The sequence below is a fragment of the Lacerta agilis genome, chromosome 1 (assembly GCF_009819535.1).
Source record: "Lacerta agilis isolate rLacAgi1 chromosome 1, rLacAgi1.pri, whole genome shotgun sequence".
Taxonomy (NCBI): Eukaryota; Metazoa; Chordata; class Lepidosauria; order Squamata; family Lacertidae; genus Lacerta; species Lacerta agilis.
In genome coordinates, this window is record NC_046312.1 from 110,436,898 (window position 1) to 110,455,001 (window position 18,104).

Genomic DNA, 18,104 nt, shown 5'->3' on the forward strand with positions numbered 1-18,104 from the left:
TTTATGGGAATCGGCTTCCTAACCAAAATTTCTGTACGACACTGTCACTTTTGTCCCCACTGCTTAGTACAATTCTTGATGTATATGTGGTCTTTGTTTGTTTGGATATAGTTGGTAGGAATAAGATGAGATAGAAATAAGACTACAGTTGCAGAGAATGGTAGGATTAAGAATTATGGTTACCATGGATAAAGGCTGCAGAGCAATAATGAAATCTACATACAGGATTAGCTTTTCTCCTTATGCAGCTGACACATATATTACAAAGAAGAACACAGGCAATTCTTTTCCAGACTCATCCTAAGTCAGCACCGTACGGTTTTGTGTTCTGCATTGACTGATTGTGTTGCGTCTTGTATTATCAGGAATGTGAGGTTTTTGTATTACGTTTCTGACACCAGTCAGCTTACTGTTCTTGACCTGATTGACTGATCTGATTCACAGGTGGATATAATGATTACAAGCACCACACAGTGCAACACATGGCACAAAACAACATGGGGGAAAGAGTACACAGTTTGAACTGGAAGTAGTTTTGTGGTCTGAATATTGTGTGCTTGCCCATTGTGTGTGATATCTGCTTCATAAGAAGCACAGATTGCCTTGATGTTTACATACAATAGTATATAAACACTTATAAAACCGTTTTTACTTAGGGTGTGTATGCACACTCATACACACACTTTGCTAAAATGTTACAGTACATACAGAGTCTTACATGTTTACTATATGTTTTGGAAACTTGCTTGCTTGTTATCAGATTTGGACACCTTTTAAGATAGCACAACCAAATTTTCTTTCTGTGATCAAGGAGCAGGCTTTCATCTATGTTTGGATATAATTGGGCACCATTTTGCACTGAGTTTGACCACTGGATACCTAGAATTTCCAAGCAATATTGGGTATGAGAATACTGGGGCATAATATTATTCTAAGGATGGTAGTCAACAATGTTTTACTCAGAGTTGTTGTTGTTGTTGTTCAGTCGTTCAGTCATGTCCAACTCTTCGTGACCCCATGGACCAGAGCACGCCAGGCAGGCCTATCTTTCACTGCCTGCCGCAGTTTGGCCAAACTCATGCTAGTTGCTTCGAGAACACTATCCAACCATCTCATCCTCTGTCGTCCCCTTCTCCTTGTGCCCTCCATCTTTCCCAACATCAGGTCTTTTCTAGGGAGTCTTCTCTTCTCATGAGGTGGCCAAAGTACTGGAGCCTCAACTTCAGGATCTGTCCTTCCAGTGAGCACTCAGGGCTGATTTCTTTAAGAATGGATAAGTTTGATCTTTTTGCAGTCCATGTGACTCTCAAGAGTCTCCTCCAACACCACAATTCAAAAGCATCAATTATTTGGCGGTCAGTCTTCTTTATGGTCCAGCTCTCACTTCCATAAGTGTATAGAATAGAAGTTTATAGAATGCAGTGTATAGAACTAAGTGTATAGAATGCAGTGTTAGACATACTCAGAGTAGACACATTAAAATTAATGAGCATGACTAAGTTAAGTCAATGAGCTCAATGGGTCTACTCTGAGTAAAGTTTAGTTGAAACCCCACCCCACCCCATGTACACTATGAGAGGAATTAAACGTTGCACTAAAATGTGAGTTTTGCCATGACAAGCATTTTGACTTTCCAGATGGAACAATTCCCCTATCCTTCCCCTAAATGCTGTTTTGGGGTTCTCCCAACTCCACCTTGAGCCAGTTTGGGGGGCATGGGGCACAGGGGAGGAGAGGTGTGGAAAGCCATATTGCACAGGACTTCTGCTGATGGGACTCATTAGTTGACTCCTACCCTATTTTTAAAAATCCTAGTAGTAACTACAGTTTGCATTCTGCAATAGGAACTTTCAGTAACTCATTTCACCACATCTTTGAATATCTCCAGGTCAATTCACACATGTATACTCACTACCTAATGTCTGCAGCATAAAACAAGGAGTGGATGTGTTGAACATGAGAAAGAACTTACATATTCACATGTTAGCTTTCCCCACACTAAATGGTGGTAGTTCATATGCGCAACTAGGAATCAAAATGATATGAAATATCAGTAAATTGGTGTGCATGTGTGAATAAGCCCTTAGTGCCATGTGTCTTTTGAAGTTTCTGAGCTTTATCATTTAATCCTGCAGCTATACTTGCAGCAGTTCAACAGAGTGCTGGGTCATATTTAGTGATGCTTTACTGTTTATACAGAAGATACCTCTGAAAGGAAACTTTCATTCATCCGTAAGAAATGGGCTTTTCTAAGAGACTGCACAGTATTATTTAATACTGTGATTTCTTGCTGTGAGTGAAAAGTAGGTTTGGTTCAGATGGATCAGATCATATTGCTGTCAAATTTGTCTGGAAAATATTTGACAGGAACATTGAGCATATTTGCTTTGTATAATGAGGTTTACCACCAGTCACTTTGAACTAAGTGTATATAATGCAGTGTTAGACATAGCTTTATTTTTTAATAGCCATGTATGTAGCCATGATATACATTAAAGTTAATCATAATTCAGTTGGGTATTTTTTTGTCCTAAGACACACAGTTTGGCCACATTGTTACATGTGCCCTTTGTGATGCAAGACAGAAAAGAGAAGTGTTTAAATCCAGAGACTGAAAATCTCCAGAGTTAATCATTATATGAGATGTTCTGCTTTATTCAACAGATAGCACTTTTCAACTCATAACAAAGGTGATCCTCGGGTGCCGAGGGAGGGGCTAGCACATCTCCCATACAAACAAGTAATTGGCATTCTCTTGAATTCAATTCCATGACAGTAATGAGCTGGTCTCGTTTATTACTTTTAGCATTATATATTCAACAAAGTCCTCTGGATGGTTAGAGAATGTGGGCCCAAGGGTGTATGCTCTCTGAGGCCAATCCTGTGTGGCCAGACCACCCCATGGTTATTTAATCTCTGTGGGAGTACAGCCCTAGCAACTTATATTGCCTGCTGCCTGGCTAAATTCCATTTTCTGACAGTTTGGGGATCCAGTAATAAGAAATGTCTTCAAAACTTGGGATATTACTTATTCTCACAGCCTCCAAACAAGAAGACAATGCAGGTGCCATTTTGGCCGAGGTCAAGCTTAGCTAATACAATCTCTCCTCACACTTCACCTCAGTTATGAAGGAAAAAATTGCCCTTCAACTTAAAAGACTTGTGAAGGCTGGGATTTTGACTTGCGTGATATGTATCTAAGGTACATATTCTGTGGGGCCAGTTTTCTCTCTTCCCCTACATCCCAAAGCTGAAGGGAGAAGCAAGGAGAAAAGAATGAGAAACCCTCTCCCCCCTCATTTCACTCGCAGGCTGAAGAGAATTAAGGTTTAGCAAAGTGTGAAGAATTTTTCAAAGGTAATTATAGATAGTAATTAGAGGAAAATGCACATCTGAACCCATTTTTAGGAGCACTCGGTTACTTAAGAATATAGCATGCCTTATCCAAGTGCGTAACACATGCTGCTAGAAATAACTATCTTAGCCATACTTATTTTTCATGCTGTATTTGGGGGAAATGGACATGTGCAGAAACTGTGAGTACAATTAGCGTCAAGCAGATAAATCCAGCTAATCCTGTTTATGCTCTCTATCAAGCAGATGTGCCAAAATTGATGTAGACAAGCACTTGGCTTATAATAATATTTTTAAGAGCTGTGTAGTATTGTTTTTGATAAGACCTTTCTTAACGTTAAGTGTAGTTAAAAATGGAAGAGGACCTAACAAGTGCAGTCTACTTTATGAAGGTCCCTGCTCTGCTCTTATGGTGATGGAACAACCTGGCAGGAAAGATTATCTTTATTCCTTGTAATTAAATTGACATGGGGGGAAAAATACAATGGGAAGTGGGTGCTGAATTAAATAAATAGCATGATATCTAATGTATACTTAAACCCCTTATAAGAACAGATGGTACCCTGTATCCTTCTAGGTAATATGAGAGGATAGTTAATGTTTTGAAACAGCTAGGAATAATCAGTATGATACTAATGAATGGATAGTTCTTGAATGGAAAGAATTAATCACTGTGTGGTTTCTTTAAAAGGCAAGTTTAGCTTATTTAGAAGATTTTGAGTATGAGGAATAAAATATTGTTTCTTTTTTTAACGTAGTGAGAAGTAGGTGTTCAAAATTCCATAGATGCAGATGAAGTCAAAAGTTTGAAAGTTGAAAATGTGTTTCTAATGTTAATTACATATAACTGTTGTATATCAGCATGAGCACCCATTGGATTGAAAAGGTGATTTTAAAATTGTAAGAAACAATGCACTGTGATTTCCATGGTGTTCAGGAGGAAAGACTGCATATCCATTCTAGTAAGGCTTCTCCATAAGATGTCAATCTAGAGTTTCAAGGAATGCAGCCAGTCATTTATCTTTATATTCCAGCACCAGCAAGCAGAATAGCTGTAAGATAGCTTTTTATAGTAAGACAACATAAAAGCAAAGAAAAGGAAACAGAAAAAAAGAAATACTTTTGGTTGACTTGTCTTTGTCTATCTTGTAAGTGGCATGTAACCAGAGGGATTTGTTCAAGATGCTCTCATTGCTCCCTTGATTTGTTGGCCATGGGCCTTTGGCTATGGCATTTCACCATCTGCAATACCAGCCATAATGGCTGAAAGGACACACGAAAACCATTTTACTCAGGAGCAGATGGCTTCCCTGCTGCATGGATACTTTATCATCTACTCTACTGCAAGGTAGACTAGAACTTCTGAGGCATGCACATTAAGAGAAGCTTATAGAATAGGTTACTTCCCTTGAAAGCTTCAAGAAGAGGCACGTGGCCACCTTCATAGTCTATTGCAACCGCTGTGGTCATGTTTTATTATACATTTTGAAGGCTGTGTCCACAGTGCAACAGAAGGTGATAAAGCAGGTTCAGCCTTTTGGTCCCAGAGTCTATTTGCTATTTGTTTTTGCTAATTTCATCCTAAAGGAAGACAACTAAAACAATGGCTTCCTAATGATGAGGCTGTTCATACTAAAGGCCATTGTTTAATGGTGACATTGATGGGGGGGAATTGCTATGGTTAAGGACAAGAATAACAAATAATAAAGTCCTACCAGAGTCCTTCTAAAAGAAATATGACTCTTAAAGTCAGCTATCCAATTTGGAGTCCCAGAGGCAGGCAAACCTTGTTTGATTTTTTGCTTCTGAGCAAAGAAAGGAACCAATAGGTTGCATGTCATGGTAAACCCATAGCTACCAAAATGATGATTTGGCCACTTTGCCTCTCCACAATAGGAAACACGCTACAATTCCTTAGTGTTGTGTCCAAACCAAGGTTCATGGTTTGTTTTCCTGTAAGCTATGAACAAACCTTGTTTACAGATCATGTTGGGAGTGAAACAAGATAATGATCCTTGGTTCAGACATACGTAAAATTAACCATGGTTTACTGTGACATGCAAATAAGCAGTGTGTCTCTGTGTTGCAAGGAATTCCAGCCATTTGGACAAAGTTGCTCAGTGACATATTGACTTGCATATAACCCATTTTGTGAGGGAAAACCAAGAATGGGAGAGAGGTAGTGAACCTGTGGTGGAGCTTCCACGATATATTCTGAAACTGCGTTTTTCTTTTTTAAGATTTTGTGTGAGGGATTTAAAGAAGCACTTTTGGAACTGTATGTAAAAAGGCAGCTGCTATCAAAATTAGGCAGCGGCGGGGAAGGATGGGGCTTGCGCTCAGAATTTTTTTACAGATATAAAGGGAGATATTCATCTCTTGGCCTTGTGAACCATTGGAGAAGGAGTATAACATAATGTGGAGGACAGTAGCACAATCCTTTCTGTGAAGAAGAAACAACTTTAAACATTACTGAGTGTGGCATGGAAGCAGCAGCGGTAATTCCCACATGCTTGTTAGCAACGTAGAGTCTGGTCCTCTCTTCACGGTTCATGAACAGCCCTTAAGTATCTCTAAAACTATTTTTTAAGGGACGCATTCCGGAAAAAAGTGGTAATAATAGATATTCCGTATGTGCACTTTTAGTTAGGATGGAACCATAAGGGATTAAACAGTGATGTAGTATGAAAATAAACACTCTCTCTTCCTCCTTTGGGCAGGTGCTTCCAGTGTGGGCTTGACAAATGAAGAGGAATATGTCGAAATGGAAGATGTATTTTCCGTAAAACTGAAACGCCGTCGTTTTGTTGGGCAGCAAAAAGGTGGCTTATTATTAGGTATCACAGTTTTTGTCTGCCTGAAGAAAGAAGGAAACAAACTTAAGGACTCTGTCATCAATTTAAGTAATTTAAGTGAGGACCATTGTTACCTGTGGTTTAAGCGTTTGAAGGAAATTTTGAATGGTAAGCACTTTTCAGAAAGACTTTAATTTCTATATTTTCTAAACATTCTTAACATTAAAAGATTACAGTATGAGGCTGAACATGTTCACTGAGAAATAGGTCCTATTGATTTTAGTAGGACTCCCCCCCCCCCAAATCAGTATACTTAGAATTGCAATCTTATTCTGTTAGTGACATATCCCATTTAGCTGATTTTAAATTAGTCTAAACCAATGTTAATATGTAACATGAAACCAAACATTTTACTGGCCTGGCTCGCCAATAAAACTCTGATTTATCACTATATGCACAAACTTCAGGGCTTGCATACTCAATTTACCACTCCTCCTTTGGCACATCTGTGAGGATGAGATGGGAAGATTTACTTCTGTTTTCTACTAATTATAATTACTTGTTTTGCAGGAACTCAAACTCTGGTTAGTCTTAACTGTGTTTTACAGAAGCAAGCAAATTTTTAACTTTGGTCCTGTTTCTCTAAACTGTAATTAACATTAAGCACATATATTGATTTGGACAAAAGAAGTAAAATGCAAAAACTTCTGATTTCATTGCAACTGTGCTGGAGGGAGGGGTTGTTCTTGTAGTGGTTGTTCTTATACTGCTAAACTGGTTTAATGTCACATCAAAACACGTGTCAATGCCTGTGCTTGGATGAACACAATTTGGTTTACCAGGCCAGGATATGCATGAACTCTTTCGTCTGCATATGCAGCTACTTCACTCCTCCCTTTGTGGCATGCAGCAATTAAACCAGCAAATCTCTAATTAGCTAGAGTTTCCCATTTCATCGGAAGCAATGTCCTCTTGGAGGATAAGATTGATACTATTACAGTAGCCGTAGCAAAATTCCTCTCGGAGGCAGTAAAAACCAGAAATCGGTATGTACAAGCTAAAGCTACTCTGTTGGCTAGTAAGGCCGATCTTACACCTTAATAATATTTGATATATTATCATTGTACCATATTTTGGGTCTATGGACTGTAGTAAAGCTCCGTGTGTTATTTCAGAACAATCCAGTCTTATACATCATGATTTGAAGTTGGTTTAGCATACTAACTTGCTCTAAAGTTGGTTACCATAGTTTCCTGGTTTGGATGAAATGAGAAACTATTGATAATTAGATACTTAGTGATTTGACTGTGGATTTCAAGGAAAAGGCTTGTTCATAACTTGAATTCATTTGTTGTTGTTCAGTCGTGTCCGACTCTTCGTGACCCCATGGACCAGAGCACGCCAGGCACGCCTATCCTTCACTGCCTCCCGCAGTTTGGCCAAACTCATGTTAGTAGCTTCGAGAACACTGTCCAACCATCTCATCCTCTGCTATCCTTTTCTCCTTGTGCCCTCCATCTTTCCCAACATCATGGTCTTTTCCAGGGAGTCTTCCCTTCTCATGAGGTGGCCAAAGTACTGGAGCCTCGAATTCATAAACAGACCCAAACTGGGCTATTTATTAAGCTTGAGGCTGCCCTCAAACTGTGGTTTGTTTGGGAGCTGACAACATAGGACCTGAAATCATGAGTTTGTGCTAACTCTTGTTTTGCAGTAGATCTCTTGTTTAGAAATGCAAATATGATTTATACCTCACCCTTTTTCTACAAAAGTACACCAGGAAAATGTACACAAAATGGAGATAGTACAAAATAATATAAAAGTACAGCCTAAAACACAAAACAAAATGCAACCAGAAAACAAAACACAGAAACAAAACCAGCAGCAGTTAAAGACAAAGAAGGATCTGTGTTAAAAGCTTATGACACAATAGGAGATGAGGAGTCATGGGAATGCTTTCTCCTTCCCTCCTCTGGTTCCAGTTTGTTTTTCTATACTTAACCAGGTTCCTCCTTAACCAAAATTTGAAACCAGGAATCTATGTGAAGTGGGGAGGATTGGTGTGGTTATTTTAGTTTGTTGTAGTATTCGAAAGAATACTGTGTAATATAAATCAAGGATAACTCTGTCCATAGAGCATGAGACTCTTAATCCCAGAGTCATGAGTTCAAGCCCCACATTGGGCGAAACATCCCTGCATGACTGCTGGGATAGCTCAGTTGGAAGAGCATGAGACTCTTAATCTTAGGGTTGTGGGTTTGAGCCCCACATTGAGCAAAAGATTCCTGCATTGACAACTCAACAGTTCTATGGTTCTCTACCCTTCCAACTCTACAATTCTATGGTTTTATGAAATATTAAGATAAAGCATCAAAACCAGAAAAGGTTTGTTTCAACACAGCCATATTTTCCTTTTTAAAAAAATCTGTGATAATTTTTGCTTTAAATTAAAACTACATAATTTAAACAATCTCTTAGGAGAGATTTTTGGTCTACATCTTTGCTTGACTTTAGCAGTGAGCAATGTAGAGCTATGCTTTCAGTATAAAAATTAAGAGTGCCTATTTTATAGAAGAAATTGGTTACAGAAGCTCCTTTTACAACATGCCTCTCACACCAAGTTTTTAATGTGAACATCGAAAGCTTCATGCGTGAAGGCTTAATTATCCCATTAATGTTATACATTAACAGTGTAGCATCAACAGTGGTATATCTCTAGTTAGCATGAAAAATGTTTATTCACATCATTACTTCTGTCTCTGTGTAGCAGTTTTCTTATTGCTTGTTGTATAAAATATTAATAATGCATATGACAGTGACATCATTTCAAGCCCTTAACTTTTGTAAACATAAGCCTGCTGCCATAAAACTGAACAGTGAAAACAGCACAGATGTGTGTCTGAGGATAGCGTCTCTGCTGCCCTATGAGCTTTTGTTTTCAGAACTCCCTGATTAACCCCTACCTTTCATGGTTCATTGATTCACTGATAGATCAAGTTTAAACTAGTGCAAATTAGCACATTTGTTACTACCAGAGGAACAGTTGGCTATTTTGTTTTAAAGTCCTAGTTCACTTTAGCAAAGGAAGCAATTCAATAGAACATAGGCTGTAATAATGCCAAAGGCTACATCACTTATATGCCGGTAATGAGACCTGAAACTATTTAACATTATTAGATTATAAAGTTGTTTGCTATAAGACTGCTGAATGATATATTTTGGGAAGGAGGAAACAAAGTCCCTGGTGAATCGAGATATTGAAGCAAATTCTCCAAACCCTTTGGGATATCATTTTAGGGTTTTATTGATGTTTCTGCAAATCATTTTGCTGCTGGTTTCATATATAACAACTTCCAACTCATAAACCATTGGTTATTGGACTGAGAACAAGCCTTGTACCCATGCATGTCCCTTTGCCACTCCCCTGTGTACCCTATGCATGACCAGTTTTGGAAAAGATGTGGTTTGTTAAACCATGGTTTCTCCACTTAGATGTTATGGTTAACTCTGGTTTAGCAAACTGTAATATGTTCACTAAATCTGGATCCGCAGTGTGATGGGACAGAGGAGAGCGTGTCAGGGCCCTTGACCTCAGGGGCCTTCAGTACTTGGAGGAAAATTCAGAGGAAGATGAGGCACAAGCTGCTGCCTCCAGGGAATAATCTTCAGCAGCTTCTCTCTTGCTTTCTTTGCCAGAGGACGTAGACCTGAAGACAAAACCCCAGCAGCACACCCCTAACCCCAAAGTAACTAATGGAAAAAAATGGGGAAAGGCCTTTAGAAAAGCAAAGCTCCCCATCAGGTAGATAGAGTCATTGTATCATAGGCCTTGTTAGTCTACATAAGGCTTCGGGTGGCAACATCTCTCTATAGTTGCAGTAGGAGATAGACCTCCAACTAGCTAGCACTAGAGCGATCTGTCCTTGGTCCTGACACCCTTGACTTCTGCTTGGAGACTTGACATTATTTTGCCTGTCCAGAAAGATCATGCCTGAGTGTGTCCATTTCCCCTGCAAGCTTCAAGTCCCAATGGAACAATACAGTGCACAAAAACATGGTTTATTTTGGGTGTGATAAACCATGGTCCTTAGTTAAGAGTCCTGGATAGCTCAGTTGGTTAGAGCATGGTGCTGATAATGCCAACGTTGAAAAATAAAAATAAAAATAAAATGTAGCTGTTGTTTTATTTTTGGTGTGTGTTTTTTTCACTGAAAATTTTGGGGATATCAGAGAGCGGCAAATAACTGCTAAACAAATGATCCTTTGCCTCTGTGAATTCTCACCTGATTAGGATTGATGATAAATAATGTTGTATGGTAGGTGAAAGATAGCAAGATAATTTATTTTTTAAATGCTGTAGTGATAAAAGCACAGTTTATCGACAAGACACGTTGTTTCAAAATGTGTATTTTGGCTTTCATCCCTCTCCCTTACTCTCATACCTCTATTTTATTGATCCTTTTTAATCAAGGGCAGATTTCTTTTGCACCTGTGCACCTTCTGTGTGGCATGAAACATAATCTGTAAATCCTTAAAATTGTAGTATCGAATCTCCGCAGCAAATGTGAAGGGGTAGCATTATCAAATCCTTGCTGAGAGGCACTTCCTTTTTTAAAAAAATTCTCAGGAGAATATTCTCTACTCACTTGATCTCCCTCCTCCTTTCAGGTTTGAACCATGACCTAAAACCTCTTTCGTGATAGCTGTCACATAATGCTCTTGATGAGGGTGACTGACTCATTTGTACTAGTTATTCTTAGCTGTAGAGACGCACAAGCAGGTCAGTTGCTCCAGTTGTTTCAGGATTACGTAGGTGGCATTTATAAGTAATGAGCGCAGCTTCGTGCAAAAAATAAAGCAAAAAAAGATGGCCACGGACACACACCAGAATTTGCTGTACTTTTTCAGGATGCATATTCATCTGCAGGTGTTAACGTTTACAATCCACGCTTTTATTCTTTTGCAATGCTGTGTGTTCAAAGTGGTTTGAATTAGCCTTAAAAACCCTGATGTGGTTTTTTTCTTGTGTTTTTCTTGTGTTTTTATTTTAAAGGTTTTCCGAATAGGCCAAAGTCATTAAAAGTGTTTGTCAATCCAAATAGTCATAGAAAAGAGGCTTCTCGCATTTATCACGAACAAGTTGCACCTCTCTTTAAGCTTGCTGACATCAAGGCTGACGTTACAGGTAAGATGCTTTGTGGAACATGCTTGATCCATTTTTGGAGGTGGCATCTCCGCAAATGAGTCAGTCCGCATTTAATGTTTCTATTTTAATGACATCATTTGGGATACATGACTTTAAAGAAATAAAACTTCTTATTAGCAGAATCATTTTGTGTTGATGTGCAGTCATAGGTTTATCTCTTAATTAAATATTTTCATATGCTCTTGCTTTGTTGGAATACCTTTCTCCATCCTGTTTGTTAGTTACTCAAGTTATAGGAAATTAATGGAAAAATTAGTACAATACGTTATTCACTAATCCAGCAAAAAGCAGACTTTCTAGGGAGTAAGACAACAAACCTGTACACAATCAAACTGGGAGTTAGCCCCACCGAACTCATTGGAACATGCTTCTGAGTAGCCATGCATACGATTGCACAACGATAGAATGGAAGCAGTCTAATCAATTACTCGATCCCGGGTGGGGAATTGGAACTTGTCCAACCTTATATGGAGTTGCATTCCAGTTATGAGTGCCCCCCAATGTGGTATTGAATATTATATTATACACTTATATTTTCTCACCTACGCATTGTCACAAGCACCTTTGTATCGGGTGCACAGCACTTTCTTTCTCTTCCTCTCTCATAAAAATAAATATATGCAGTCACACTCACACACAACCCAGATGGGCTTGCAGGCACAAACAGTAGTAGACTGTGTGTTGGGGCAGAGGCAATTCCACCAGACCTGGAAGGTGAGCCACTGCTGCTTTTATTGCGATAGGTGAAGCAAGGAGGATGGTGCAAATATACTTGCAGGACCACTGAATCGGCTTCATTGGTGTGTTTGCACCATGCCAACCTCACCACCGTGTTGCCCTTCCGCCTTCTGGTAAGTAGCAGTGACTTACCTGCCAGGAGGTCAGGTAAGCAGCTCTGACAAATCATGCTGGCTCCTAGTGGGCATGCAGACACACACAGAACATTTCCTTTCCTCTCTGCTCCAGCATTGAGATGGGAGTGCTTGGAAAATTCACTCTGCCTACCTTTTAGAGAAGATCCCTAGGCTGCCATTTACTGTCTAAGAGCAGGCAGAGGGCTTAGCACTGTGCTGTTGTTGACCTATGATATCAAGTAATTGGCAGGTGGATGCAGTTTGCCTGAAGCTACCTTGCTGGTCAAATTCAGAGACCTGGTGGACCTAACTAGGCCTACAGGTTAGAGGTACCCCATGACTGCTCCATCCAGAGATCTCTGGGACTAGCTCTTCCACTTGTTTAGATGCTGAATAGATTATTCGGTTCTGACAGGCCCAGTAGTGTTTTTGGCTCGGTCCACCTACCTTTCCAGACAGGTGAACAGTGCTTTCAGAGCTGAAAAACTGCTTGCTGGTGCATGCCTGGTATATGTGGGTGAACATGAAACATGTACTCTGGAGATAAATGTATACAATGACATGCAGAGGAAATCTGGAAGAGTTTTTATGCATTGACACTATTCTTGCTGAAGAATTGTGTCCTTTTATTATTAAATCCCAAACTATCTTATTGTAAATTTTATTAATAGCATATTGCTGTGGTTAGTGGTTAACACACCTCCTACAGGTTAATTTGGCAAATGACATGTACTTCGGTTTTGTCAGATATAATTTTATCAAACCAAGAAGTTCTTTTGCTGTGTATCAACTGACACAGATTGCACATGGATATATGAAATTTTATTTTTAATAATCAAATCATACAAATGTGCACTAGGAATTTATGCAGAACCGTAGATCAAGAAAAAACAGGCTTACTGGTTTTTTAAAAAAGAATAAAAATAAGTGTGTTACCTTTAAATTAATTCATCCTTCATAGACAAAACAAAATAAAAAATAAAAAAAATCCTTCCAGTAGCACCTTAGAGACCAACTACTGGTAAGTTTGTTCTTGGTATGAGCTTTCAGTGTGCACATGAAAGCTCATACCAAGAACAAACTTAGTTGGTCTCTAAGGTACTACTGGAAGGATTTTTTTATTTTTTACTTTTTATTTTGTTTAGACTATGGCAGACCAACACGGCTACCTACCTGTAACTGCATCTTTCATAGAGTTTATGTTGCTTAGCCAATCAGAGGAACAGTCTGTAAAGCTGGGATGCATTTCAGCAGAGCAGGAAGACTTTAATTAGTAGACTGCCAGAATGTTGTTGTTTTTTGTGGTCAAACCCCTTCAGTCTTTATGTGAACAAAACCTTTCTTCACAAATCTAAGATGAAAGTAAGGCTTGTGAGGGCCCTTCATTAAAATGAAAACTCCATGCTATAAGCTAAATTCTTCAAACTGCATAATTTGCCTATATTTGCTTGTTTTGATTTTGCTGAGGCATTTTTGTTTTTAAATTGTGGGTCTGTTTGCTATCCCAGGCTCCTTCAGGAGCAAGGGATGAATATAGCCTAAGTTCAATAAATAAGAATGATTTTAGGAAAATTCAGACTTCTGTTCCACACAATGCTGCTATATTTTGCCATGCATCATCATCATCATCATTACATTTATTAGATGCTTTTCCTTGCTGCAGGATAAACCAGCTTTCCAAAAAATGAAAATTGAATGAAACAGTAAACTATGGTTTAATGCTATGAGAAGAGTCCTCAACTTGTTTCCTCTCCTCCTCTCCTCCTTGGGTGTAGCGCACAGGGGAAAATAAAAGCACATGCCCTGTTTTCAGTTAATGGTGGTTTGTCATTATGTTTAAACTGGGTCAGGCTTTGCTTAGTTTTTAGCTATTGCATGTCCAAGCTGGCCATTGTGCATGGGCTTGGCTTATTTGGATAAACCGTAGCTAAATCCATCCACCATTTTGATTCAGTCATAATTGAAAAACCGCAGTCAGTCGGAAAAAAGAAAGCCAATGCTTCTGATATCTTACTTCTGCCTACACATAGCCCTAAACAAGTTGAGAGTAAAACTGGATTCAAACATAATCTCACTCTCCTCTTGGCTTCTGACTCTTTGCATTCAAGTTTATTGATTCATATTTGCCCTTCATGTTGGCCTGTGAGAGTGTCAAAGAAGCAGGGGAAATGTATACCTAAGCATGTTTTGAGTACATGATTCCTGAGCCTTGCTAAATCATGCTAAAGATGGGTTGCGTAGAGCTATAAGAGCATTTCAAACTTGCCTCCTAAGGATTGTAAAAAAATACTTGTACCTTCAGGCATTATTCTAGCTTTGCAGGTATATATTTAAGCAGGGGGCCCTTCTTTCTACCCATCTCTGCAGCTTTGAGGGGTGAGAAACTTGTTTACACATTAGTGACAGTGCCACAAAGCTGCTTCTGGGCTCTTTACTATGCACTCTTGGCCTTTCAAGACTAAAGGTCAAGGGTTTAGCATATGTAGAGACAACATGTTATGCTGTTTTGCAGCTGGAATTCCCATTTGCAGCCCCAGGTGAGAAACTCTGCTATGGTGTTCTGCACCGGGTTTTGTTTTTTGTTTAAGGACTTTGCTACACATCCTAATGAAGCAGGCAGGAGGATAACTCTAAGGCAAAATACAAATAATGATGTGTTTGAGTTGCTTTTAAATAACCACCGAGTGAGTGCAACAATATTTAAAAGCACTGGAGAGTGAGAATGTACTCTCACCAAAGACAGACAAGCATGAAAGATTAATGTAATCTTGCATATAATAATGCACATTCTTACACAAAAAATCCATCTGGAGGTGTCATGTCAGTCAGCAGAAATCTTTGATGAGCGGATGCAGCTGGGCTGTCTCTTCTGGCAAAGATGCCCTAGAAAATGCTAAATGTGGTTATGATGCTTGATGCCATCTGCATTATGCCAGTTTAGTCTTTCTTTGCCGGATTTGCTGTACTGCGTAGGATATCAACAAACAGAGACAGCGATGTAGAGTGACAGATTCCTTTTCTCCAGAGGCTACAGACTCTGGTGTATACTTGTACCACCACCCTCCTGTGTTATATTCTTCCGTTACTGGTCTCCGGTCTTTGTTATTTCCATGGTTAACTTGTCCAAGTTAGGAATGTGCATTTACTGATGCAAATACCATTTCGTTTTCAGATAATTCAATTCTGTGTGGTGTGATATGATTGCATCTAGTAGAAGATGCCAGTTTATTCTTGAACAGACGCTTGCACTTCAAAGATCTGCAACTATAAATCGCAACATAACCATTGTACTGTAACTGAGTATCCACGCAATCATGGTTTACAAATTTGCAAACAAATAACTGACTTGTTCTTGTTCAAAATATAAGGGAGAAATAGTGCCCATGATCACAATCCAGAAAAAAAATGATTAGTTCTGTCTACACTGGGGCTCTAGAATATATTTATGTTTCTAGAATGACAGCCTGGCATACTGAGTAGCAAATGTGCTTTTGATAGCCAGGAGAACTTAGTAGCTGGCATAAGGTAAAGGTAAAGGGACCCCTGACCATCAGGTCCAGTCGTGTCCAACTCCGGGGTTTCGCTCTATAGGCCAAGGGAGCCGGCGTTTGTCCGCAGACAGCTTCCAGGTCATGTGGCAAGCATGACAAAGCCGCTTCTGGTGAACCAGAGCAGTGCACAGAAACGCTGTTTACCTTCCCGCTGGAGCGGTCCCTGTTTATCTACTTGCACTTTGACGTGCTTTCGAACTGCTAGGTGGGCAGGAGCTGAGACCGAGCAACAGGAGCTCACCCTGTAGCAGGGATTCGAACCGCCAACCTTCTGATCATCAAGCCCTAGACTCTGTGGTTTAACCCACAGCGCCACCTGAGTCCCGTAGCTGGCATTAGGATCTCCTAATCTAAGTGAAAAACCCCAAAGGTCTCCTGGGCACGCTGAATAGCTCTCTGAATTGTGAATTATGACTTCCAAGACAGATATGTCAATTTACATTGAGAAGTTGAATGTTGCTGAAATTGTCTGTTTTTGCATTATATTTCATAGTTACAGAATATGAAGGACATGCTCTTGAATTACTTAAGGAATGTGATCTGACGTCATTTCATGGGTAAGTGTAACTTTTAACTGCTTTCTTTTACTGCAAGGATGCTACTAATTCAAGGAAAGGCTAATACGTGGCATAGGCACACAGCTTATATTTTTAATCTTAGGCTTCTATCCCTTGCATCATTCCAATGTCTCAGAGTTTTGCTACAAACCCGTTATTCAATGCAGGCATTCCTGTGCAGACCCAGAATTGCCCCGCCACCATTTGACTTCCTACCAAATCAATCAGTCTGGGTTCACAGAAGCTCTCTGTATCATAGCATCCACAGGCTTTTCTGTTGAGCTGGCTAATTTCAGATTTTCCCAAATGAAACAGGTGTAAGGTAAAGGTAAAGGGACCCCTGACCGTTAGGTCCAGTCGTATCCGACTCTGGGGTTGTGGCACTCATCTCGCGTTACTGGCCAAGGGAGCCGGTGTACAGCTTCTGGGTCGTGTGGCCAGCATGACTAAGCCACTTCTGGTGAACCAGAGCAGTGCACGGAAACGCCGTTTACCTTCCCGCTGGAGTGGTACCTATTTATCTACTTGTACTTTGACGTGCTTTCGAACTGCTAGGTGGGCAGGGGCAGGGACCGAGCAACGGGAGCTCACCCTGTCACGGGGATTCGAACCACCAACCTTCTGATCAGCAAGCCCTAGGCTCTGTGGTTTAACCCACAGCGCCACCCGTGTCAAAACAGGTGTAGGGTATCATAATATGTAATTCAAGCAATTCTGAGTTACAGTTTGTTTTATTAGTTTAACCACATTAAATTATTGTTCTGATTTGTTTCTCAGAATATTTTAATTAATTTAGAATCTTAATAAATGTTCTTAATCCCTCAAACTTGAACAAAACAGCAAAATACATTTCTCTTTTAAATAGCCAGTTAATTAAAACAGTTAGCGGTGTTCAATAAATTACTACTTGAGGCCTTTTAAAGACAGGCTGTACCAGCTTGCACTAATTTTTATACCTCTGGATGCTATGCAAAAGAGTTGGGAGTAGAAAGCATATAAGCTTGCTCAAAATTTTGGGACCAGCAAACCAACATTAAAGATAGCTGTGCATTTAGTTGTTCTGTCTAGCTATATCTTGCCCTTTCTTTTAGGAGTTCAGGGCAGTGTAAATGGCTTTCCCACTCCCCATTTCATTCCCTCATTTCCATGAAATAGGCTAAGACAGGGGTCAGCAAACTTTTTCAGCAGGGGGCCGGTGCACTGTCCCTCAGACCTCATGAGGGGGGGGGGCAGACTATATTTTGAAAAAATATATATGAATGAATTCCTATGCCCCACAAATAACCCAGAGATGCATTTTAAATAAAAGGACACATTCTACTCATGTAAAAACACGCTGATTCCTGGACCATCCGTGGGCTGCATTTAGAAGGGGGTTGGGCCGCATCCGGCCCCTGGGCCTTAGTTTGGGGACCCCTGGGCTAAGAGATGACAGTGACTGGCTCAGAGGCACCTCATGATCTTCATGGGTAAGTTGGGATTTGGCCCTTGGCTCTGAAGCCTTAGTTCCATACTGTAACCACAATAAGCAAGCTGGCTGCTCTCTAACATAGCTGTGTTAGCCAAATATGGCTAATGGCAGACGTGGAATAAAATTCACAAGCAAAAGGTATGGGTTACAGGTGGGTAGCCGTGTTGGTCTGCCATAGTCGAAACAAAATAGAAAATTCTTTCCAGTAGCACCTTAGAGACCAACTGAGTTTGTTCTTGGTATGAGCTTTCGTGTGCATGCACACTTCTTCACATACAACATGTTAATTTGGGGTTCTCATCAGCTGTACGCCATA

General features: G+C 39.9%; 1 protein-coding gene across 1 annotated transcript in view; it reads left to right on the plus strand.

The window, feature by feature from the left end:
- The window catches only part of CERKL (ceramide kinase like), a 44,645-nt gene that overhangs the window by 14,248 nt on the left and 12,293 nt on the right, over positions 1 to 18,104 (plus strand). Inside the window, exons 2-4 of the mRNA XM_033149753.1 lie at positions 6,075 to 6,317; positions 11,203 to 11,334; positions 16,254 to 16,317. Of these exons, the coding sequence (XP_033005644.1) occupies positions 6,075 to 6,317; positions 11,203 to 11,334; positions 16,254 to 16,317 (439 nt within the window). The remainder of the gene's footprint in view (positions 1 to 6,074; positions 6,318 to 11,202; positions 11,335 to 16,253; positions 16,318 to 18,104) is intronic.